General features: G+C 35.3%; 1 protein-coding gene across 1 annotated transcript in view; it reads left to right on the top strand.

Annotated features, from left to right (window-relative positions):
- CNTN5 (contactin 5) overlaps positions 1-27,965 on the top strand; it is a 551,533-nt gene that overhangs the window by 376,416 nt on the left and 147,152 nt on the right. The window contains exon 7 of the mRNA XM_065730018.1: positions 20,654-20,749. Within this exon, the coding sequence (XP_065586090.1) occupies positions 20,654-20,749 (96 nt within the window). The remainder of the gene's footprint in view (positions 1-20,653; positions 20,750-27,965) is intronic.

The raw sequence follows: 27,965 nt of genomic DNA on the forward strand, positions 1-27,965 counted from the left end.
ACTTGTTGACAAGTGCAGCTTAAATTTTGCAGGCATGTACTCATGCTCCTACTCACAGATTTAGGATGATGCAGATAATCACTTACCCACCCTCAGCAACTAGCACTAGGCACATGGCTGTAAACTGTGGCTCTGAATCAGCCACCAGTGTGGAGTCTCACACTCACCTCACTCCTGTTTATTCCTATCTCATAACTAATTTTGAATGAAAAGCCACTCTTGGTCATGGCTGGGTGTAGAAGTTGCCACTCACTCCAGTAACTGCCGTTGGTTCCCAGCTGTCTCCAGTGGTTGATGTTAGGGGCTCACTCTCTGCAGTTTCTGGTACAAGTCAGCAGGCCTACACCCCGATCTGACTCCTGTAGATGGTACTAGGATGCTACTCATTCCAGTAGATATTAATCTTTTCTACTCTATCAATTCTGGTCCCTGCACTACCATTCCTATTTTCTGTTGCCTTCAAGTTAACAAAGACATTAAATTGAATAGGACTTGTAGGGCTGAATAGAAAACCAGCATGCAGTCTAAAACACTGCATTTTTCTTAGCTCAACAAATGAAAGATTACTAATAAAATTATAAAGGATAAAAATACAATTACAATGCCTCTGTAATGTAGCAGAAGCAGTAACAAAATTCAGCCATAGAAAATTAAACTAAAATTTTAGATTAAGGGTACACTTAAGCTTAACAAGGAGAAAAGATAACTACTAGAACAACATGGGTAGGAAAGTAGCATAAAAATCTTTTTTTTTTTTTTAATCTGGAAGATAGTCTATTTTAAACAACACTTAATCTAGAGAAATCCTACAGTTCATGTTACAAAAGTGTTTTAATAGGTATTTGAAATTGCCATTTCTCTATCACTTAAAGCATCCAGACATGTTTAAAAATTACATGCTGTATTTCAGAGTACTTTGCATACTCCATTGGGAGCAGCATGGCAATTATTCAATTGCTGAATACCAGCTGAAGACAGTAAAGGTAAAATTTGCACAAACAATCCTTCATTAGGAGCACTCATGACAACCTGATTTATTGGTATACCTTAGGGTATATAGTCTGATTAGCTGCTTGACTTTGACATACCATCTTTTTACTCACGGGATTTCTGAAATTTACTTTCACACATTTTCTCTTCTCTAGTCAGCTAGGTATGAGATATCTGATTTATTCTATGTGACTATCACTGAATTAACCTAGCCATATCTGACCACATAAAACAATTTCAGACATTTAGACATGAACTAAGTAGCCATTAATGTAACTAAAATAATTAGTAATGTATTTTTATTTTCATTATATTTTAGTCCTAAATTTTTCTGGCTCCTGGAGTGAGTCCGTTAATTCTGTTCTTCTGGCAGGGAGGTTCATTCAAGAGATTAAAAAAACTGTATCAGACAAGGCATCCTGATAAAAATTGGTCTTGGTTTTAGCAGAGTGTTGCAAGTGATCTCTAGAGGGCCCTTCCAACCTAAATTATTCTGTGACAGCTTTATGGAGGAGAAAGTAAATTTCTTGACCAAGTCAGATTCTAGTTCCAACAATATGAATTCAAATTCTTATGAAAGTAGACTCAATGCCTGTGATTCAGATTTGATTATCCACAGTTAAACTCCCAAACAGCAAAAGAGTAGGCTGCAGCATAAGTTATGGTTTTCTTCCATAGGAATGGAACAACTTGAGCTCACTCTGATAAATTTGCATACATATACAATGAAGAAAGTCATGGGAAAATGTGGATATAATTCCCCTTTTCCATGTGGACAGAAAATACTGCTTGCCGGTATGCTATTTCTGTACATAGAGATATACAGGTATGGAAGGTGCTTTGATGTACAGAAAGAAGCTGGAGTCATGACACTATGCAAAATAAAGCTTTTCTACATTTCAGGAAGTGGATCAAAAGCAGCAGCTGCTGTTGTCTCATGGAGGTACATACTATGCAGGGCAGCAGCTTCCAAGCAATTTTCATCTGTAGAACTAATGTTGGTTGCGTATCAGTGCATATCAAAATACTTTAAGTGCTGCTTTTGGTAGAGTTTTTGAATACACAAGCAATTTATTCCACTGGATGGCTTATTGTCCTATTTTCTATGTACTCAAACCCTGTGGAAAACAGAGAATAGCTGTCTGCCCAGGATTTTACTGGATACATTATGCTCTTCCTTGTACCTTTAAAATAAACACTATAAAAGGCAAGGATCACCTTAGTGAGTTTAAGAACAATGTTTGACTCTGTATACTTCAGGTTCTGGGAATCATTTGATTGATCAGTAATTTGTCTGACTGGCACTCATATCTGAAACCCAGGAGGTGTGGTTTTTTTTTTTGTGAATTATTCTATTCTGAAAATATTTTTCTCAGTATAAGCATTACATATATTTTCATCAGTCACATATTGGTGTTGTATACTATTTCGCTGTTACTCAGTAATTAGAATAACAGAATCATAGAATCACCAAAGTTGGAAAAGATCTCCAAGATCATCCAGTCTGATCATCCACCTACTACCTGTATTTCTTCACTAAACCATATCCATTAGTACAACATCTAGATGTTTCTTAACACCTCCACGAATGGTGACTCAACCACCTCCCTGGGGAGGAAATTCCAGCACCTAGCCACTGTTTCACTGAATAAATTTTTTCAAATGTCCAGACTAAATTTCCCCTGGCACAACTTGAGGCTATTCCCTCTTGTGTTGTCAGTAATTATGCAGGAGAAGAAGGCCAACCCCCACCTCACCACAGTCTCCTTTCAGGTAGCAGCAGAGAGTGATAAGGTCTTCCTGAGTGAAAGGTCTTCTCTAGACTAAAGAATCCCAGTTCCCTCAGCCACACCTCACAAGACTTGTGCTCCAGAACCCTTTCCAGATTCATTGCTGTTGTCTGGACATGCTGTAGGGTCTCAATATCTATCTTGTAGTAAAGGGTTCAAAACCGAACATAATACTCAATTCTGATTATGAGATAAAAATAGAACTATGAAATAATTAATAAAATTCTGTTTATACCTGAAAATGGAGTTGTTAAATTCACCATTCATGAGACTCCATCAAGCCAATGGGATGACATAAAGGATTAATTTGACTCTTTCAATTACAGTTTTAAGAGATTAGTTAAGTGCAGTTTTTTAGCATCAGCACTTTTCATTAAATATACTTTTATTTTTTACATTGTGCTTTCAATTTTTTGGAAAAAAATTATATTCCACAATGACTTTCTGTGCCTTTGTGCTTTGCCCAGTTAAAGAACAAAGATACAAGGAAACTTATCTACATGTAGGGTATATTTAAATAACTCAACCTATTTCATTGAAACTGAACATTTATTGGCAGTCATGGTACTTAAATACCAGCCTTTATATAAATAATGAGTCATGGAAATACTTCTATTTCAATTATTTCAATAATAATTTTAAAATTACTTTAAATATTCTTTTAATTTGAGTAATTACAAGTGTAATATGATTAAGTTTAAGAGAGAGAAATTAAGAACTTAGTCACTTAGTAGATAATAGATAACCATTGCTACTGACGAGGTCCATTTATTCCATGAGTATTTTCCCATATAATTTAGTATATGATCGTCATTTAGAGATCATCAGAGATTTTTAGAGACATTCTTCATGGCATATATAACTGTTTAATACATCCTATTTAACATCTTTATCTACATAAAGGAGAATATGATACAACTGCATACTCATGAAATTTCCAGATGGCACCAAACTGAGACACCAGTTGTTCTGCTGAAGGACAGTGCTACCACACAGTTGGATCTGGAGTTTACAAGAACCTGATGAAATTCACAAGGTCAAATGCAGAATTTCCACCTGGGAATGAATAATCTCTTGGAAAAACACAATGAAGTGCTCTGGAGGTCTTGTTAGGCAGCAAAACTGAGCATTTCTGGACTTTAAGAACAGGGGAAAAAACAAGACATCCAGGAAATTGAATATTCCTATATATTCAGCAAGACTATATTCATTAGACTATGAATTGATAGTACAACCAGTTTGAGGTGCCCATCAGCATGAAAAAGAATCATTGATAAACTGGAATTTGTACGGAGGATATCTGCCAAGATAACAGAGGCTGGACATTTGGAATGTGAGAAGAGTCTGGTAGAGCTGAGCATGTTTAATGTGGAACAGAGGTGGCTTCAGAGTACCTAAAAACAACCCCCAGTGCCTACAGGGAGGTTATCATGGAGGTGGATCCAGGCTCTTCAAAGTGGTGACTGGCAGGAGGTTAAGAGAGTGAATGCAAATTAGAACAAGAGTTGTATGGATGAACATTTTCCTTATAAGGACAGACATGCATTAACACAAGTTTTTTCAGAGAGGCTGTGCAATGTCAGTCCTTGGAAGTTTTCATGAACCATCTGGGTAAAGCTACAAGTAACCTGATAAAATGTTGTAGCTGAACAAACAGAAGATTCAAACACAAGATTGAACCAGCAGTCTCCTGATGAAAGATAATGAAGGTCTCCTTTACCCTTCATTATGCTATGATCCTATAATTCTATGATCTATCTGATTTTCTTCTTCTATATATCATTCTATCTATTAAATAACTGACCTTAGTCTTGCACTAAGCTCTATTTACTGCAGAGTAGGGCTGTTAATCTCAACATTTTAAGTTTGCTTAAATGACAAAGACAAATATTTCCATGTTCTGAGAAACAGGATTGACAGAAAGAATTTTTACACCAAATTAGATTACGCAGAGAAACTGAAATGAAAAGATTTCTCTCTTCATAATTTAAATAAGTAAAATTATTTCACCATAGTCATCTAAGGATGACTGGAGGCTTCCAGTGTAGGAGGAAAGTAAAATAGTATATTAAACATCTAGCTTTAGATTTTTGAACTTATTACTAAGGGGCTTTTAGTGACAGTCTGGAAATGTCAGCAACTGATAGTTGTTTAGGGGAAAAAATCAAAATAAAGCAGGAGAATGGTAAGGGATATTTCCTCCAGTAATATGATCTTGTTGGTATGACAGAGTATCTAAATGACAAGTTGTCTATACAGCTTTGCAGAATTTGGCTGAATGTACAGTTAATGGATAGAAGACATAATGTATCCTCAAGAAATATCAACTTGAGTTTTAAAATAGCATTTTTACATGAACTGTGGAAGAAATGAAAGACAACTTTATAAGCTAACATGGGACAAGAGAAAGCAAACAGCTATAAACCTGGACTTGTGTCATATGATTATGTGGCACGGCAGCATTTGAAGGGAAAATTACAATGGAAACCGTGACTTCATCAGTTAGAGAATTCCGTGTAGGGGTCAAATGATGAAAGCAACTCCACCAGTCTTTTCGTGGATTTCACACAAATGCTCTGCTTACCAGTGGAGATACTGAAGGACATTCAGTCCCACATCTAGGCTTAAAAGCAAAGCAGTCAGACTCCTCCTGATCTTCCGCTGTCAATATCGTTGCTCTTACCAAGAGACAGCACATTCCTTCCTGCTCAGCACTGAACCATCACTGCATCTGTATCACAAGATTCAGCGCTGTCTGCTCTTGCTCAGATCATTTTTGACTTATAAAAGAACAGTATAAGGCCAAAGACATCACAGACAAGGCCAAGGATAGGAGAATGCACACAGAAAGTTAATAAATAGTAACTGTCAATTACATTTGTTCTTTCAAAAATGATTTACATTAAGTATATGAATGTATTTGTAAATGTCTCAATTTTGATACTCTTTCCACTTTACAAATGTTAAGAATGAGTATACTGTCAACAAAGAGAAAGACAAAAATTTAAGGAGGTCTACTTACATGGACAATGAGACCCTGGCAAAGCAAAGCAAGCAAACAAACATTCAAACAAACAAGGGCACCTACAGGATATGGAAGCAAGGACAGGACACCTAGAAGGAATATAGACACAATTTGCTGCCCAGGGAGGTAAAGGAGTCGCCGACCCTGGAGGTGGTCAAGGAACGTTTAGACATTGTGTTGATGGACATAGTCATGAGAACTATTGGTGATAGGTTGACAGTTGGATTGGATGACCTTGTAGGACTTATCCAACATTTCTATGATTGTTTGAGCAGCCAGGGATCAAGTTAGGAAAGCTAAAGCCCAGACACAGAATTGAATCTGAGCAAGGAAATTAAGGGCAGCAAGAAGGGTTTCTACAAGTATTTCAGTGACAAAGGAATGAGTAGGGGGAACATTGAATATTGTCTTCCTGTGCTTCGGTAAATCTTTTGACACAGTGGCCCGCAGAAATCTCATGGATAAGCTGTTGGTGTATGGGGTGAGTAGTAGACAGTGAGGTAGACTGAAAACTGTATGAATGACTGAACTCAGAAGGTATTGGCTAGTCATGCAAAGTCTAGTTGGGGGCCAGAAATGAGTGCAGAGCCCCAGGAGTCAATATTGGATTCATGCCTATTTACCATCTGCATTAATGGTCTTGAAAATGGTGTAAGAGTACATCGTCAGTAAATTAATGGGTAGCACAAAACTGGCAGAAGTGAAAGGTACACCAGATCATCATATTGCCTTCCAGAGGGACCTTAGTAGGCTAGAGAGCTGGACTAGCAAGGATTTCATGAAGTTGAATGTGATGTGCAGAGTTCTGCACCTAGGGAGGAGCAATGGCAGGCCCAAGGGCATGCTGGGTGTAGCCAGGTAAAAAGCAGCTCTGCAAAAAGAGCCTGGGAGTCCTAGAGGACACAGACATGATCATGAATCAGCAATGTGTGTGTGTTTGGTACTATGAAGACTAAAAGTATTTTTGGTAAGGTGAGCCTTCCCCTTTATCAGTAAGCAGCACCTGAAATCCTCTGTCCAGTTCTTGGATTCAGAGTACAAGAGAGAAATTCACATAAAGGAAAGAATTCAACAGACCACCTACTGATATTGATACTGATACTGATACTGTTGATACTGATATTGATACTGATACTATTGATACTGAGTACTGATACTGAGGGGACTGGAATATCTCTTCTGTGAGGGGAGGCTGAGGTAGCTTGAACTTGGGAAGTGGAGAATCAGGGTGATCTGATCAGTGTTCATGAGTACCTGAAGGAAGTCTGTAAAGAGGGTGAAGCCAGGCTCTTGTTGGTAGTGCTCAGCTCCATGAGAAGAGGTAATGAGAACAAATTGGAACACAGAGATTCCCACTGAACCCCTGGAAGCACTTCTGTGCTGTGTGGGTAACAGAGCACTGATGCAGGTTGTCTGGGGGTACTGGAGTTTCCTCCTCGGAGATCTTTAAAAGCCATCTAGGCATGATACTGGGCACTCTGCTGAGTGTCCCTGCTTTAGCAAGGAGGTGATATGAAATAGCCTCCAGAAATTCCTTCCAACTTCAGTCATTCTGTTATCCCATGATATCAACTGAGGAAGAATCCAGTTTCAGAACCCATCAGAATGATAATTGTTGAAAGACCATTTCTGAGTGGCATGATATCACCAAATAAAGATGTGCCAAGCAGCTAAACACTACATAGCATATCAGTGCTCTTCTCATAATGCTGTATGCATTTTCTCATCATTGCTAAACTTGACAACTGCAGACTGTCAGTGAATGTCTCCTCAAACACATGCATATATACATATAAAAACACAGAACATTCTTGCTTTATGTACTTACACAGAAGATGAAAAAGAGAGCACAGTAAGATCTGTGAACTTCCTCTGAGACACATTAAGGTTAATTATTAGGATCAGACTAAATAAGTAATAGATAATTTAATTTAATAAAAAATATTGTTATTAATAATGATGATAATAATAATTTGCCACATTTCATATACTTGATTACTCTGGGCATTACATTTCACATCATATAATAAAAAGACAGACCAATTGCTATTTTACTCTTCAGCTACTGAGCAGTCTGCTGGAGGCAAACAGAATTTATATCCCATACCTGATGTATTGGACATGCTTTCACTACAGGCACTGTGCCAGCAATGTTTATGTCATCTCTTCTAAAAGTCAGTGTCCATAAGATCTAACAAGACATTGACTTTGCTTACAAAATACTTCAGGAAAGATTCACAAGTCATCTATGGAAATTCACTGCAGTAATGTAAGAGGACAAAAAGACACAATAAAAATGTAGAGAAATTAATGTGGAATTAACATTTATTTTCTCAGTAATCCCAATGGCCAAGAACACAGCCATTAAGTTAACTAGAAAACCTAATGGACCTAAGTCACAGAACCACAGACTCATAAGGGTTGGAAGGGACCTCTAGAGATCTTCAAGTCCAACCCCCCAAGTCATATCTAGGATAAAGAAAGAAACATCAAACTAATGAACAAAAACTCATTTCTTGGCATAAATGGGTGTGATTTATTTTCAGTGAGTATATAGTGTTTTCTGTACTCATTAATTTAAACTAACTCATGTTGTATTGGTAATCATATTCTAAATTAACATTTTGAAATAGATGATGTCTGTTCAGGTTATACCAATGAGAAGTGACTGTATTGCTGGTCATGAACTAGAACACTTATCTAATGAGAAAAGTCTAAAGGAACTGGAGTTCTTTGGTCTAGAGAAGAGGAGGATCACTGAGGATCTATATTTTTAAATATCTATAAATAAATGGAAGGAGGGAGAGTCCAAAGAGGGTGGAGTCAGTCTTTGTCCAGTTGTGTCCGGTGCCAGGATGGGAGACAATATGCATAAGCTAGAATATATAAGATTCCATCTAAATAGAAGGAAGTTCTTCTGTTCAGATGATGGAACACTGACACAAAGAGATTGTGGAGTTTCCATCTTTGGTTATCTGGGTATGGTCCTTGATGATCTGCTCTGAATAACTCTGCCTGAGCAGGCATTTTGGACCAGATGTTTCCCTTACATCTCTTCCAACTGAAACAATTCTGTGATTCCAACAGCTTGAGATTTTACATTTACTTTTTCTGCCTTTGCTGTTTGAGTCTGCAATTATAAGTGCTTTTTTTCTTTTTTTTTTTTGTTGTTTTTGCTGTTGTTTTTCTTAGAGGTTTATTTATGGTTTTGTTTTTTTTTTGTGTGTGTGTGTGTATGGTTTTTTAAAATTATTTTTTACTATAACACTTTTTTCTAAATTTTGAAACAATATACCTTCATCAGACTTCTATAATATCTCTTCATTACACACTGACTATTTGAGGAGTATTGCTCAGAAATCATTCTTTTACTGTTCTGCTAGCCAAATGTGCGGGTACTTAGTGAAGTGTTTTGATTATCTTTATGTTATTGAGTAGACCCATTTATCTATTATGTATTTTAAGGAAGGACAAGTGAAGACATGATGAAAACAGTCTTTTCTAAGAGACCATCAATAGAAGTATATTCAAAGTAACAGGGATTTAATGCTATCTAACAAGACGTCAGGAATATATTTTTCTTTATTTATTAGAAATATTGCAATGCAACATTCCTGAATTCACGAATAATAAGAATGTTGGATTAAGTGAAATAATGAAGCACATATGTGATCCTTGTTCATACAGTAGACTTCACATTGTTGATTTATGATATATATATATCTATTAGCAATTGCTATTTTTTTTAGTTCCATTATAAACACAGCTTCACTCTGAACATCACAAATCAATCCTGTGCTGTGTGGATAACAGGACTTGCATAGGTTGGCCAGAAAGGCTTTGGAGTCTCCTCCTTGGAGATCTTGAAAAATCAGCTGGACATGATCCTGAACACTTCCTCTGGGTGTCCCTGCTTGAGCAGGTGTTGGACCAGATGGCCTCTAGAGGTTCCTTGCAACCTTAACTGTTCTGTGATTCTGTGATCCAGATTGCTTTAAATAGAAAGCAATCTACTTTGTCCTTTGGGAATAGTATATTGCAATATATTGGTTCTGCAGTTTTCAGTAGGAAAGTTTATCAAAGTTTAAAGATTAAATTTTGCCTTTATTTTGAATTTAATTGAAAAAAAATATTTTAATTATATCCAAATTACCTACATAGCCTTTAAAAAATAAGATCAGTGCTGTTAAAAAGAGTTTAAAACTGTTTCTTTATCTTTTTCTAATGAAGGTCCAATATAATTAAAGGATTTTAAATTAACTCTTACCAGCCTCTATGTAGTAATGTCAGAGCATGGTAGACATAGAGACATTTAAAAAGAATAAAGAGGGCAAGGAAATAGTAAAATGCCACTAAAGGCTCTTTATTCGATTTCCTTTATTGTCAGATATCTACACTTCCAGGCAGCTGAATCTGATAATAATTGTTTAGATTCCACACTTAATCTATTGAACTAGCATGCAATTAATTTGTGTCAAGTTGACATCAGTCAAATGAATTAGGCTTTTGAAGTGTCTACTTCTTTGCATTATCTTTATGACTAACTCAGATGTACCACTCAGATTTACCAATCTTCTACAACGATTGTGATAGAACAACATATCATGATTATGAGACAGAGAAGTTTTCAAAGGACTTGATTTTCAGGCAGGAAAAACTCAGCTAATTTTACCAAAAACAGCGATAACTTTCAGTGGAGTTGGAGAAACAATCTACTTTTGTAATAACTAGGTCAAATCTGTCAGGTATGAAAAGATAGTCATACTGTAATATTACAGATTCACATATACATAATGTGACCTATTACTTTCTGTTGCTAAGGTTCTAAATCATTCAGTGATTATCTGGCCATATTTCTTCAGAGAACATGGTTCTATAGGTATTTTTTCTGTGGATTTTTTTAATGATTTTTCTTTCAATATTCAGTAATAACCAATTCATTATTTGCAATACTTCATATTAAAATTTGACCAACCAATTTTATTTTCTTTTTTTTTATTTCACATAATTTCAATATAACCTCTAGTTATGAGACACAAATATATCCCTTCTTAGATCAGTATAAAATTCAAATGTTATTTTCAACTACTGAGCACTTTTGGTTTGGTGAAATGAACTCATTTTTTCATACAGTGTATCCACTATACTTTCATTAATTCTTTTCTGACAAAAATATATTATGCATTTACTCTATTATACCAAATGAACACAAATGTATTTGAAATAGCTCAACTTCTCTTTAAATATGTCCTCTTTTATGTCTAACTCTCTGAAAGAGAGAGCTCTTTGGTAGTAACTTATTACAAGGCCAGTTCTTAACAGGTTTGATTTATCTAATAGGATTTTTTTCTACATGGAGTATCTATGCATTCAGAGCTAAAAATTATCCAGGCTGGAATTTATTTTTTAAAGCTCTCAGTTGATGACTTGGCCCACAGTACTTAACACACGTATCATGGAGCCCAGTGCTCCCTTGTGATAAGGCTTTGTCTAAATATAACTTTTGTTTGTGGTCAGTGATGGCTTTCAGACTTATGGTACTGCATAATGTTTTTGAAGAAATGTAATAGACAGTATAGTTACATGATAGAACACCCAGACCTGTCCTATCAGCAAATTCAGCAATATAGCAATTCCTTCCTTTCTGGATTATTATTCTATTTTTAAGGCTTGCATACAGTCATTTTTAGGTATATATGTTCAGTCTTGGTCAGTACAGTTTGAAAAATATTTTACTCTTTCTCATGCATTGTGTGGACAAACACCCAAATGAAAAGAGAAGTTGTCCTTTGGTTCTCCTTTGATGAAAGGCTAATACTACCAAATCATTAATAACTTCCAAATTAACAGTTTTCCCAGATTAGATTGCAATTAGTTTCCATATCAGAAGTCTGTGTCAGCAGGGACATACTTGGTGGTAATTTGTTTTGCTCTAGAAAGATCAGTAAAAATAAGAATTATTATTAAAGAAATTGATCCATAATGTAGAAAATCTAATTGACTTAACTCAGGAGACATTATTTACTTATATTTCTATTCATCAATTGACAATATCATATAATTGTGATAAAGGAATTTAAATTGTCAAATGAATTACTGAAGGTTTGCTGTCTGATGTGCATTTCATTGTTAACTATCTGTCTGCATAGTTCTACTTATTCATCTGTCTTTATTCAGTTTCTTATATAGATATCTTATGTAGGAAATGACTTTCATGCAATGAGTAAGCCTTGAGAAACAGCAAGTGGAGACAAGAACAGAGGAGAATTCAAAAGTAAATGGTCTAAAAGAATATTAGAATAAAAAGATATCTATATGGAGAAGAACGAATTTGAAATTATTAAACGTTTTATAATGGTTTAGCTTCTTTGACATGATAAATGAAAAAATAGTTTACTATTCATTGGCCACACATTAAATCATTAAATGAACAATCAAAACATCTTCTTAAAGGATTTTAATTGATGTGTTCTAGACACAGATTGAACAGATTTGAGTACATAGACAGTATTTATAGTAGCTCATCTGACTGGTGACAGTTTATTTATCTTCTGTGATTTTTTACTTGTTCAATTACATGCTCATATCCTAAGCTCAGATGTGCAATAACTCATCTCACCTTGATATTAAGCAGAATAACATGCTTCAATACAAACTGTCATATTAAAAATCGTAGCTAAAATCATCTGTAGCAACCATCTGCTACCTAGGAAACCCTTTTTGATTCTAAGACCTTCATTTCCAGTTGAGATATTCAGCTAACTCCAAGGTCTTAAAGATTTACTTCTTAGATATGTCCAGAAAATTAGTTGTCTTTTACAATTGACTTGTTGATCATATGAGGCACCACAACTTGTAGAGAAGAGCAGATAAATAATTTCCTGGAAAATATGACCTTCTTTTCTTTATGATGCACAAGAACTGAGGTACTGAGGCATTTATACATATTCAGCTGGTGAAAAGCCAGCACTGTGAAATGAGTGGAGACAGAATTTGATGTCATACCTCAGACATAGCATCTGCCAGCATCCTGCTGTTACATGAAACTAGACAGTCACAACAGTCATGCCATTCACATTAGATGTGAACTTCAATTCTCAGATATTTGTCCTTATTCAATCACCGAGAACATGCAATCCTAAACCAAAACATCCTTTTACATAAAATATTACTTAAACAGAAAAGAAAAAAGAAAAAAGAAAAAAGCAAGAGCCAAAACACTATCAACCAATCAATGTAGTTATTTAAAACTAGAATTTCAGAGTGGTGTACTTTTCCTTCATTTTATGCAGTCTTTTTTTTATTGAGAATCTGAGATTTATGCCACTAAACAAAAATATTCATGAAGTTAAAATAAATAATTGATCTAAGTCCCTTCTTAAGTAAGAAAAAGAAATTATCAGTTACTGGCTAGGATTAATATATTCTTAAATTAGAGACCTAAATTAGTTCAAATGAAACAAGTTGTGGAAATGCAGTGATATTTTGTCAGTGTAGTATAGAAGAAGCAAGATAAACTCAAATGTTGAAGTTGTGTAAGTTGCAAAGATTTAAATTGAAGTGAAAAAAATAACTTGACACGCCAATGAGTTATGTCAAGCATGTATTCCCTTTAATTACAGTTCTGGATGCATAGGGATTGCTCACCAAACATGCACACCAAAGAGAGAAATGACTACATATTTAAAGGCATAGCACGTACATATTCATTACATTCCAAGGACATGGACAGAAATCCCAAGAAATTATTGCTATCTCTGGTGGTCGTGGGATTAAAGCTAATAGTCATTTTCACTGTAAATTTCCAACCCTTAAGGCAAGACTAGCCCGAACTCATTCCCATTGATGTTACATTTAGCTGATGCATCTGTTTTGCCATTTAATCTTCAAAACCAGGACATCTATTCTTCTTTCTTATTTTCAGGTGACAAGTCTTGTAGCCTCCACATTTTGTTCTTGAGCTTGCATTTGTGCAAGTCTCCTGTCCTTCAGCTTATATCTGCTCAAGTTGTTCTCACAATATTCTCATGATTCAGAGGAGATATCAACACCACACATTCAGAACCTGGAAAATCTTCCATGCTTTTCTAGATGATAATAATTTTATATTTTAGTTGTTTTATACATTTATTTTAAATTTGTGATTTAAAGATATAGGAGAAAGGAACTTTCATACTAAAGGTTTACAACATTGTAACAAATAGAAGTGAAAACATAATGTTTTCTTAATAACAACATTAAGTAAAAATACATAGATTGCTCTGAAAGTAATGCTTCCAATTTATTTTCATGGAAATTACAACAAAGAGCACTCAATAACACTGTTTAATAGAGCAAATTCTTAGCTACAAAACACTATTTTTCAATACAATCATCACCAATAGCTATGATTTTTTGCCAGTGATGAACAAGAGCTTGCATGCTATCCTCGTAAAAATCAGCACCAGTGGAGATCACCCATTGTTTCACAGCTGCTGTGATGGCATCATTGCTAGGAAAATGTTGCCAACACAGTCCATCTTTCATCAACTTGGACAGATGGAAAACAGAAGGTGCCAGTTCTGGACTATACAATAAGTGTGGTAGGACCAAGTCTGGCAATGTGCTTCACAGTCTTCAAACTGTATGGAGCCTGGCTCTATTGTGTTGCAAAAGAAGGGTTGTTTTCTTCTATGGCCTGACTCTGGAAGTCTGAACCTTCAGTTTAGTCAACAGTTAATGGTTTGTTATGGTTTCAGGAAATTCAGAATGATCAGCCCTTTCCTATGCCAAAAGACACTTTACTTGCTGAGGGCAGGTACCTTTCTCTGATGGGGAATTCATATATTGCCACTCCATGGACTACTGTTTTGACCACAGCTTGTGATGATGACACCACATTTCATCACCAATAATGATGTGATCCACTAAACTGTCATCTTCAGCGTTGTACTGGTTCAGTAAGCCCTGACAAACTTGCACATTCTATTCTTTCTTTTTCTGTGTGAACAGTCATGGGACCCACCTGGTACAACCTTTTCTAAATTCCAATGTTGCTACCATCATTTCCAATGCATTGAAGCCAATATTCAGTTTCATACCAGTTCCTAGATCATAATCTGCTGGTTTACATGATTGAACTGATCTAGAAACTCTTCATTTTGTAGTATGACAGCTGTGCATGACCATCCACAGTACGGCCTGTCATGTCTCCATTGATGCTGCTGAAGTGTAGCACCTACCATCTCACTGTGTTCACATTCACAGCATGTTCTACAAAAACATTAATCAACTAACAACGAATTTCAGTGGGAGAATTTTTCTCCACATGGAGGAATTAAATTCCACAACTTCGATTCATGTACACTTCCATGCCAGATGCCCATTTTGTCAGCCTGCCACTCTGCTGCCATCTGTCACATGGCAACAACATGTTATGAAATATTGGTGATGTTCAGCCTCTGCTGCCATACTACCAACATCCTCCTCTGATATTGTAGTCCAGCATAATAGGAATCTTTACTTTTGGAGCATCCCTCATGCGTGCAAGCAATGTTCTATACTGTAAGAAAATTTAGCTCAGTGCTACACAGAATACTTATAGGCAGTGGTCACGAAGGTGTTTTTCCCTCACCATTGCTAATAATGGTAAATTTCAACCTCCTGTCACAGAATCATAGAATCACAGAATCACAGAATCACAGAATCACAGAATCACAGGGACTGGAAGGGAACTCGAGAGATCACTGTGTCCAACACCCCTGCTATAGCAGATAACCTAAAACATGTTGCACAAATAGGCATCCATACAGGTCTCAAGAGAAGGAATATCTCCAGAGAAGGAGACTCCACAACCTCCCTGGGCAATCCATTTTGGTTGCTCCATCATCCTTACTGTAAAGATGTTCTTCCATATTTTAGTACAAAAGCTCCTCTGTTCAAGTTTTAGGCCATTATTCCTTATCCAATCACTACACATCACTGAGAAGAGTCTGGCCTCCTCTGTTTGCCTCCCACTTACCCTTAGATATTTCTAAACATTTTTCAGAACCTCACTCAGTCTTCCTTTCCCTGGGCTGAACAGACCCAGGTCACTCAGCCTTTCCTGATATGAGACATACTCCAGCCCTTTTATCATCTTTTTGGCCCTTTCCTGGACTCTTTCTAAGAGAACCCTGTCTTTTTTCAACAGAGGAGTCCAGAACTGGACACGGTAGTGTAAATGTGGTCTCAGTAGGGCAGACTAGAAGGGGAGGGTCACCTCCCACGACCTGCTGGCCACACTTTTTTAATACCCCAGGATACCATTAGCCTTCTTGGCCACAGGGACACACTGCTGGCTCATGGCCCAACCCATTGTACACCAGGACTCCTAGGCAGTTCTCTGCAGAGCTTCTCTCCAGCAGGTTATCTACTAACCTGTACTGTTGTATGAGGTTATTCCTCCCCTGGTACGAGACTCAATACTTGCTCTTATTAAAACTCATCAGGTTCCACTCTGTCCAGGTCTTGTTGAATGGTAGTACAGCCTTCTGGTGTGTCAGCCACCCCTCCCAGCTTTGTATTGTCAGCAAACTTGCTGGAGGTGGACTCTATCTCTTCATCCCTGTCATTGATGAAGCTGTTGGACAAGATCTGACCCAGCACCTATGACTTGGGAACACCACTAGTTACAGACCTCCAACTAGACTCTGCCACTGCTGATAACCCTCTGAGATCTGCCACTCAGCAAGTTCTCAAACCACCTCCCCGTCCACTCATTTATCCCAAATTTTCTAAGTTTCATAACAAGGACATGGTAGACAATGTCAAGTGCCTTGCTGAAGTCAGGGTACACGGCATCCACTGCTCTCCCCCCATCTACCCAGCCATTCATGGCATCATAGAAGGTGTCCATGGTTTCTTGACCAACCATGATTTCTCCTTGTTGAAAACATGTTGATTACTCTTGATAACCTTCTCTTCCAATTGTTTGGAGAGAGTATCCAGATTCTCCTGGATTCTCTGTAGATTCTCTGTGCTAGTAAATGCAGAAAATACAGAAAAATATTTCCTGATTAGAAAATAAAACAACTTGCATAGACTGCTGTATGAATACACACAAGTAACTGGATATTACTGCAGACAGTCATAATTCACAAATTTCAAGTATAAAAATGTCAGTAAGGATAAGAAAAATAATATACCTTTACTTAACAATTCATTTGCATTTTCTAATGAAAATGTAGTTCAGGATTAATTAACTGAAGGTCTACACATTATAATTTATGTTAACAGCATACTTGAGAGAAAATTATTTTCTCTCAAGAATATGCTTATGGATAACCATTATTCCACGTTTCTTTTATCATCTCTGTTCTGAGGAAAAAAAAACAAAACAAAAAACTTTATTATATATTACACAGGTTCTGAAATAAGTTTCTTATGTATATAAAAATACAGTATCTTGGTTTTTATTTTTTTTTCATTTATTATATTATCAGACATGAGTCTTTAAGATTTCACCCGTACTCCTCCTTTTTTGCTGTTGCTCGCTGAAAACATCCTTCTAATTTACTTCTTATTTTATGTAAAATATTTCATCTAAACTCCTCATTACATTTTCAGATAGAGTAAGACAGAATGCCGTGCATAAGTTTAGAATATATATTCCCTATCTTTCTGTTTTAACCTTGCTATATACCTGCACAGTAAATTATTTGATGAAAAATAAAGGATTTTTTTTTATTCCAAATCATTGGGCTTATTATTTGTGAAGGAGTCAATAGCTTTCTGATAATGAATGATAACAGTAAAAATAATAACTGTGATATATACCCTGAAGTCTTTGAATCTTGCCTATATTTGGTTGCTTAAATGTCATATAATAATGTGATTTTTCAAAGTTCAAAGTTCATTTATGTTTTTCTCACAAATTGTGGTGAGTTGATGTTTCTCTCTTGATAGCAATCTTTTTACCTTAAGTTCCTTTAACACTTTTTCTAACTAACATCTTCAGTACCAAAGGTTGCTCTTGCTTAGGTCCAGTGAGTGAGTCTAATAACAAAGCTCCTTCTTAAACTAGCATTTCTAGACATAAGTGCATGTCAATAGAAAATGATACAGTAATTTCTTTACACATCTTAATATTCTATGATCACTGAATTTACTTCATCGAACCTAAAACTTCCTTGTAGTCATTCATGTCATTTCATCTTAATACCTACATTTCATCCTTCTGTTGCCTGTACTTTTGGGCTACTTATCACATATTTCCTGTTTTTTAAAGTGCTCAGTTTAGCAATATTTTAAATTTAGACTGTACTAGAAGGTTGGGGGGAAAAAAAATGAGAGAATGCTTTTAATGGAATTCATTTTTTCTGTAAATCTTATCTTTTTCAAATAGGCTACAATTCCAGCTCAAGTTTTATTTCTCTGCCTCTAACATACAAGTAAAATAAAGCTACCCTTTCTGAAGCAACAAAACAATGATGTTTGTCCTTGGCCTGAATGTTATTTTGTATAGAGCTATTTTTACCTTATTAGAAGGAAGATTGCCTACTTTATACTCTTTCTATATATATATATATATATCTTCAGCATGTGTCTTTAAATGTTTTAATACCTATCATATGCCCCTTTTAAACTCTGTAATAAATTTGCACATGAAATAGTTTAAGCTCAAAGAATTGGACTGGCAGAGAACATTGCTCTGCATTAGTCTAATTTCTACTTTAAAAATGAACTAATTGGTTTAAGAGACTGATAATGAACTACAAAGCCTTCCATAGCTTCCATGTGATGTTACCAAGCAGTAAATGCCACAGAACAATTTTTCATTTTTAATCTGATCTTAATTTGATAGCAATCATCAGTGGGCTGTTGTCAGGGCCACAAAATCTGTCCCTTCACTGTTTGCAGTGAACTGCAACTGAAACATGTAGACTGAATGATTTATCCTGTGCAAAAAATAAACCATATTTGATATGAATTGCAAGGCTAAAAAGAGTTAAAAATGTTCCAGTTTTGTATGAATACTTCTATCAAGTGATAAAGTAAAATACAACCCTGAAATCTTAATCTTAATGTAGTGGACTCTTCTTCTCCTATTCTCATCCTTGTGTGTATAATCAATCCCTGGAAAAATAGTTCATAGATTTCCTTTGTTATTGGCCCTTTCCTATCTGTAGTTATTTGACTGCTATTTGTGCCTAGCTGTTCTGTTACTTTTGTTGCTTTGACTTCCTTGAGATTCCTTTCATTTACTTTCCAATACTCCTTTCACATGCTGCAGAAGTGTTTTCTTTTCTATTGTATCTTCTATAAACAGATACTCTTGTTAGAACGAACATCATTAATCCTAAACACACACCAATACATGGTCTACATGTGCTGATGGAAACTTATGCTTCAGCTCCTTTCAGAAGGAACAGCCTCTGCAGAGAGCCCTCCTGCCCACCAGATGTTTTGTCTCAGATATTTTAATGCTTTTCCAATCTTATAAATTGTGTCAGTTTATAAGATCAAGAACAATACTGACATAGTTATACCTGAAGTAGGACATCCAGAAAGTCTTATACCAAACACGTTGCATTTAATCTTTACTGGGTTACTGTATTTTGAATATGAATACATGAATTACTTTACTTTTTCTCTCCCACAGTGGAGTTTGCTCCTGAGTTACAGTATTCTATAGTAATAGCAAAAACATTATTGAATTGCATATCTTTTAGCAATAAATGTCATAGTGCTATTTTGTGTTTGTCAAATATCTTCAGAAATAGATCTCCACATTAGCAGTGGAGACTGGCTATCTATTTTCGAAGAGGCAAAGGTTAGGTGAGAGCATCTAAAGGAAAGTGGAAACCGTGTAGCTAAAACCTCTTGAACCGCTCTGAAAAGATACAGTGTTATCTTTGCTACAAGCTCTGTAAAAGCTAATAACTCTAATCTTTCGCGACATGAAACGAACTCCCATGGAGGATTAAAAAAACCCTACATTTTCTAATCAACCAATCAAATGTATCACCATAATATGGGGGATAAATTAATTCCATGTGGTGCTGCCTGAAGGAGAGTTGGAAGTTTATGTTATAGTAAAATTGCTGAAAAGATGCAGATGGCATCTCTTTAACCTTTAAGAGTTCTTAGAGTGAAATAACAGCTTTTAATTCCTTTTTATTTTTTTTTTAATGACTCAATATTTTGTTTGTTTGTTTTTTTTTCCAGTATGTTTGCAGGTCACGTATAAAATTTCCCTTTCATTTGATTCTGATTCTTCCATACTACACTTATGTAATTCAATAAAACATCATGTGATACTTCACATTTCCTTCCTTGTATTCCTTCCTACATTTCCTACATCTATTTGTTTTACAACTAAATCCCTGCTTTTGTACTTGACATTTTTTTTTCATTACATATCAACAAGAAATCCAATTCAGAATCAGAAGGTATCCTTTCCTTCTTTATCTTGAAATTAATTTGTCTGAACAAACAGAAACTTAAGCCACATGAAGTCCTCTTACTGCTACTCCAAAAAGAAGATATTTGGATTTCATAAGGAAAGAAAAGGGAAGGAAAAGGAAGGGAAAAAAAATGTAGAATTTTAGAAAAATGTAGAACTTAAACCTACACAAAGTCATAGACTCAAAATGGCATGCCAGTGAAGAGCTGACTTTTTTAACTAAGAAAACTTTTCATTTCAATCAGTACTACCAGTCAGAACAAGTACCTATGCACGACTAACCATCCCAGCATTCTCTAAATATAAAGTCATAATAATTACTACAGAATCATTCATTATATGAAGAACAAATGAATTATAAGTCATAGAAATCACAAATATTAAAATTTTTGCATGTAACTAAAATTGCTGTTCTTTTAATAGATCTGGGGAATTTTAGTGGTCGAACAAGAAGTGCTGTCTCTGTACGTGAAGGTCAAGGAGTGGTTCTGATGTGCTCCCCTCCACTTCATTCACCAGGTACAGTAGGTTGCAGCTTGTATGCATACTGATCCTTTACAGTACGCTCATTATAGGGTGCTTGAAATTGTTGATATCTGTATCTGACTGGGGATCTTGGAGATGAAACACACAATTCTGCTGACTTTTTTGAAGAATCGAAGGAGTAATTAATGCTCATTCAGCAAATGACACTGAATAGCAGCAGCACTTCTCTTATGAGAACAACTTATTCCCACTACAAAAGTTCAGTGTATAAATTTTCTCCATGGTACTAGAATATACTTCCTTCAGGTCACATAATGTTTCTTCTAGAGTTTAGAGACCTTCAAAACTTGTTCCAAGTGTCAGTGTTGAGATGTGGATTTGAATATGTACTGACTTCACTTTTCAGAAGTATAAACATGGTTTTGATTACTTCCACTATTGTACAGCTTAGTTTCCAGTACAATAGCATCATTACTAGAAGCCAGGTATACCTTAATTCCACGAAGTGCCTGTGAATTTCCAAATGAAAATGTAGCTATTCCAAAGAGATTGTGTTTTTGCTTTTCAAATTGACAGTCTTGAAAAAGTTGTGGATAGGTAAGTGTGTTTTCATGTTTACATAGCACATAATACCTAGAGACCCAGCTCTAGACAGAATATCTTTTTTGCAACTAGGTGCAGTATAGCCTATTGTTTTCCCATTTGGGAAATGAGATCTGCACTGAATGGATTTTTCCTGATTTCAGATTTGAGTTCAGGAAAAAGACATATTGCAGAGATGATTGTATAAAATACCTCCTCTGAACTTCATTTGTAGAGATGTATTCTGTTTATTGTAGGATTATTGTTATTACTGTATTATAAAGATGAGTGTCATTACACTTGCATAATTACCTGATCATCTCTATACTTACCTGTCTTCTGAATTCATTTTATCATAATCATTGCCTTCATAATCTAGTTCTGAATTTGATTCTATGGTCCACATGTGATAGAATTGGATGCAAGGTTTTAAGGCTTGACTAAGATAGATAAACAGGGAAGAAGTCGTCGGCAAAAAAAATTCCAACTCAAGGGTGGAATTGCATTTCTTCAAACAAATTGACAATGTAAGAATAGATGGGCAAGAATAGTGCAGTAGTCATACACTTTTTCACAGCTGTCATTCCACTGAGTACACCTAATGACATCAAAGTGTAAATTTTCCCAAAAATTGTGCTACTAAACTTAAATTTAGACAGATTTCAATGCAATGTTCTACTGCAATAGGCACATAACTTTTGATTGTGAAAAATTATTTTATTCCATTTTCATCACTGTGCCATTAAAGCTGTGCTTGAATAATCCTGTACTTACAGTGATCAGTGGCTTTAGCTTGTGTTGCTTCAACATCAGTCTATGACAGCAAAAAATATTTCTTCCAGAAAAATATATGTAGGCTGTGTTGGAATAGTTTTGTCACCATTGAAGAAGTTCATAGAATGGAATAGTAATCACTGAAAGCTAGAAAATTGCATTGATACGCAAAATCAAGCACAAGTTCATGTATATTCATGCCAGCAGGAGCAGGGAGGTGATCATCCCCCTGTACTCAGCTCTGGTACGGCCGCACCTCGAGTACTGTGTTCAGTTTTGGGCCCCTCACTACAAGAAGGACATTGAGGCCCTGGAGCGTGTTCAGAGAAGGGCAACAAAACTGGTGAGGGGTCTGGAGCACAAGTCTTATGAGGAGCGGCTGAGGGAGCTGGGATTGTTTAGTCTGGAGAAGAGGAGGCTCAGAGGAGACCTTATTGCACTCTACCACTTCCTGAAGGGGGGTTGTGGTGAGGAGGGGGTAGGCCTCTTCTCCCTGATAAGTAATGACAGGACAAGAGGGAATGGCCACAAGTTGCGCCGGGGAAGATTTAGATTAGACCTCAGGAAGCATTTCTTTTCTGAAAGAGTGGTCAGGCACTGGAATGGCCTGCCTAGGGAGGTGGTTGAGGCACCATCCCTAGCGCTGTTCAAGAAGCGTTTAGATGAGGTGCTAAAGGACTTAATTTAGTAGTTGGGTAGAGATAGTGATAGGAGGATGGTTGGACTAGATGATCTTATAGGTCCTTTCCAACCTTATGAACTTATGAACTTATGAACTTATGAACTTATGTGGAGGGGACCTGGCCTTCTATTTTTCTGTTTGTCATGTAATACAGAATCAGAAGCAACTTCCTTCTGTCTCCCTTCTTACAAAATACTGATGGTAGTAAATCTTCATGGCACTACTATGGGACAGAGTGGAGACACCTAAGAATAGGAGGTGGGGCTATCTCCATGGTCCTTCCAAAAATTTTTACACCTGATGACGTTTCAACAATATTCTGTGAAACTCTGGTAATGGGGTACAAGACAATAATGAAAGCTAACTGTCAGCTTAGAATCATTTTCTGGAAAACAATTTTGAAGAATGAACTTCAGATAAGTATATATATATATAAGTACTGAAATTAAGAAGGAAAGATGAAACTTCCCTTCTTCCCTCCAAATTCCAAATCCTTCTGCAGAGAAGTGGAATGTCAAGTATTTGTGTGCAGGAACATTTTAAATACAGTTATTATCTTTTTAAAGCAGTTTCTGTATTGTAATTTCTGGGTTTGATTTTCAAAATATTTTCTTCTAAGCAGCCCTGAGAAATTTTGACCACTGAAATCACGATCAATAAATTAATCTAGAAGATATGTTTAAAACAATTTAAAGAATGTGTGAAATGTGAACATCTAATATTTACCAGACTATGAGTTATGAGTAGGCTTTTGGGAGAGGTTTTTTTTGTAGATGAGCAGTGCAAACTCCACTATATTGATTGATTTACATTCTCCAGCATCTTTAGGAATAATTTTCACTTACTATCCGAGGTGATAAATCCATGATATCATATCAAATCTAATACTTCTCCACATCCTCATAATCAATCCATGTTTCAACAGAATCCCATTCTTCAGTCTCTAAGTCAATACTCATAAAGCTGCCTTTGAATTTTCAGATTGCACCCTTATAGTAAATGCTGGTAAAAAATGTAGGATTTAATGCCATAAACTTATATTAAAAGAGATAAAGATTTATTAATCTCTTTTCAAACCAGAGATAAAATAAATATTTTTTCTAAGAGTGTCCACATGCTCTTTTTACAGAACACAATTTTTTAAGAAAAATCTGAATGTCTATAGAAAACACTGAAAAAACAATGCACTATTTTTTTAAGAATTTAATTTAAAAAAGAAATCCACAGGCTTCAAATGTATACAGACTTCATTTACTTTTACTAATGTCTTGATATATTATCAAAAGGTAATGCAATAAAGAAACAAACCTACAAAAGCTAATTCCAGCTAATTCTCATTTTGTTGCAAACCCTGAAGCATCCCTTGATAAATACATTAATCATGGATAACTTGGGCATTCAAAAACTTAGTTTTTCATTCTTTTTTTTTTAATTTTTTTTTTCACTGTATATATTGCATCTGCTTCTTCTCCACCTTTCACTGGAATTTTCTTCTGAATCGTTTTTGTAGTCTGCTAATTTGCTAACTGAGAGATTCATTAATTACCCATTGCTTAAACAACAAGCTTTGTTTGATATCTCAATTTAAAAAGGTTTCTGCTGCTTTATTTCCATAAACATGATTATGGTTCTTTACTGTAGTACTCTAAAGAATGTAAAGATTGGGTTTCATTCAGTCATTTAATCATCTTAATTACTAGATTTACCGAAAAATATTAAAAATGAAAGGAACATTTCATCAAGCATTACATGTTTCCCTCAAAATTAATACCTTTAGTTGAGCTTTTTATGGCTTTTGTTCAAAGAATCCAGTAGCAGCTTAACAGAGAAAGAAGTTTCCCGTTGCTACAGGAGTGTGGATGTGCTGCACTCTGCAAGTCAGCAAAATAGGTACTTCTTCCACTTTGCCTCAAAAGGACATTGCTGTCTGGAGGCAGTGTGCAACATCTTTATGAAAGATAAACTGATTTTTTTTTATCTCTTTCAGGAGGACAAATTTGATCTTATACAATTTAAAACTATGATATAGGCACCAGAATTTATGCCTCTTTCTGTATGTTTTACAGCTGTAGTTTTCATGAATAATAGAACTGAATCATAGTTTAGAAGAGATACAAAAATCATACACTAACAGAATCATAGAATAGCTTATTTTGGAAATGACAGTTAGTCTTCTCATGCTTCTCAATAGTGGTATTTCAGTGCATAGCATTAAAAAACTTCAGTTTTTATGCTTATTTATCCATTACCAGTTCTTCATGCCATTTGAAACCTCCATCTTTGTACCTATATCCTTCTCTCTCCTAATACTGTGTATTAGACAATATATTTCTTTTTTTTTCCTGTTGTGTGTTTTTCACATCTGACTTTTCAAATCAACTTAGTAGAAGTACTGTGTACTTTAAGTCCATGACAACCAGTGTGTAGCTGAAACAGTCACATTTCTCTCTTGAGAATAATGAATTGGACTGTGTTGCTGTTTCCTAATGTAAACACTGTCAGACTTCTCAAAATAAGACCTGGACAGGTCACACATCCAGTAATAACTCTCTTTTAAGCTAAGTAGAACTTATTCCTCAGACAGTATTTTCGATTAAGACTTGTTGAGAGTAGATGTGTGATGCAGATGACAGCAAATAGAACATTTCACATTAACTGGACATAACTGTAATCTACTTCTTACTCCTGAACTGTCCAATACTCTCATGTTTTTTCCACTACTAGCAGAAGTGAGATTAAGAGGAATTATGTGGGTTTTTTAAAATATATTTTCTTTAATACATAACAATATTAAAAAGGAAGGTAAATCTATGTTCTAGAATTACCAAATGTCTGGTCTATAGGAGGTGGATCTATATTAAGACATAAGGGACAGCCATCTTTACTCTACTTTCTCTTCTTCATAATTGCATACCATTGTTTGTTTCCCTTAACCAATTTTTATTTTGGGAGCATGATGCTAAGTATCAGGAACAGGTCAAAACTCACATTATTAAATACTGATCGCTAATTGTAAATGACAGAAAAGTATAATGAATTTAATATGTCACATATAAAAGAACAAGATGAAGGAACCTCTCCCTTTCTTCACATGTCCTTAACATATAAATTGCTATAATGAATATACAAAATGTATTAAAAGCATTATTTCAGGAGCCATTTCTACCAGCTGAGTGAATAAGCTACCATGAGTTCGAGGAGCTATTAGCTACCATGAGTTCAAGGTCCCTTGACCTTGAAATGCCCCCTCATATTTTATTGTATTTTTGTGGTTTTTAGACTTTAACTAAATAATAAAAAATTCAAACTTTGCTTTTTGATAATGGGAGAAAAAAAAAGATGTTAAGACACAAACATATAATCCTTTAAACTCTATATTCTCGTTCTAATTTTCTGTTAATAATCATTCAATAGGATGTTTTCTCTCTTTGGCACATTTTATCGTGGAAGATGTTTCTCTCTTGCATCTAGCACTTTATCACCTTCAATAAAACACTTTTGAAACATTCTTGTCTAATAATACTAATTCCCACGTGTGTTATCACTGAAGCAAATGTTCATGGCCGCTGACATGTCTCAGTACAGCAATCTGTATTCTTTATCTATGCAACTGATTGATGACTATGCCTGTAGTTTTCATTATGGAATGAACAAACACAATTAACTTTGCTTTTTTTTTTCTTCTATGGTCTTTTCATTACTCAATACATGGCCAGTAATTTTCCTGCTGACTTCCCTGGAGCATTTTATAACATTTCCTTCCTCAATCTTATTGAAGCTGGTGCATGCATTTGAGGATATGAAATTTAAGATTCTGTGGATAATAGAATTTCCAATAGTGTAGCATTGTAACTAGCTGTGTTTTCCAGTGAGGAGATATTCTCAGTCTGTTGCCAGTGTATTGTTCTTAGACTTTAATTGCATTTTTATGAATTGAATATGCACCACATTTTAGGCAATATCTGTATAATAGCTATATGAATAAATGATTATTTTTCACTTAACATGTCTTTTCATGGAAGCCTTGATTCTTCCTTTAAAGAAATTATTTTAAGAGTAATAACATAAAATAAATGTGTTGCTGCATCAGATTACTTCAAGTAACTTGTAATTTTAAAGGCTTTTTTAGAACACTTTTCCAAATATTATCAGTGTTCTTATATCTTAAAAGATTATTACTTATTTCAAAAAAATGTATTATTTACGCTAGAAATGGAAATTTTAGGGGGTCAAAATCCACTGGATCACTGTCTGGAGTTGTTCTTCTGTTCAAGAGCTATGAAGCTGTAGTGAAAGAAAGCTGGTTGACCTTCATCAATGAAGCCAAAACTTCATGCTGGATAAAGGGTCAGCTGTGACTGAATTCTACTTAAGGCATGTATACTGTTGTTTCACAGCCTCACTAGCATCAACAAATATTAACCTAGCTGCCAGTTCACAAGAATCATAGAAGATACCAAGGAAAGATGGAAGCATGAGAGATTAATTAACTGAAAAAATACATGAGTATGTTGGTGTTCAGACTCATGCTTTATTACCTTCCAGCCAATAGGCATATGTGACATTTTGTCTAAAAGCTGACATATGGGACAATGATGATGAAAAGTTTCTGTAATGGATAAATTTCATTTCTCTGGAGACAAGATAGTAGCCTGTTACAGAGATGTCTCAACAAATAAGATAGAACTGTCAGAATCCCCTTAATCTAGTGAATAAACAGGACACAATTACCCTGCTAAGTTTAAATGAAATATACGTTCATGGTTCATATTCATATTTCATTCACATTTCACCAACCAGTCTTGTAAAAATACCAACAAAAAATGTTACAAAACTCTTTTCAGAGCCGCTGGTTATATAATTTTGAAAATAGCAGGAGCACAATGTTAATAGATATAAGATTAGATTAACATACAGTAGTTATAATTAGAGTGGTGTAGAGTTTTTGCAGATTTAATTCTTTCATTATGCTTTTTTCTAGAATCTACTTGCTACTTAATTTTGATATTTTATTAAACTGATAGCAGGAACAACACAGTTTCACAAACATGGCAGTGAAGTCAGTTGTGTTTAAGATAGAAAATTCCTAATTGATCCCAATTTTCTCTCCATATCACAGAAAAGACTAGGAAGAATTAGTTCACATGTTAGAAAAGGATGAAAATATTACAGTTTTGAGAAAAAGTAATTTTTTTATCATTCTCGGTCTAT

The sequence above is a fragment of the Cyrtonyx montezumae genome, unplaced genomic scaffold (assembly GCF_038088225.1).
Source record: "Cyrtonyx montezumae isolate F1298 unplaced genomic scaffold, pur_monq_1.0 scaffold_12, whole genome shotgun sequence".
Lineage (NCBI taxonomy): Eukaryota > Metazoa > Chordata > Aves > Galliformes > Odontophoridae > Cyrtonyx > Cyrtonyx montezumae.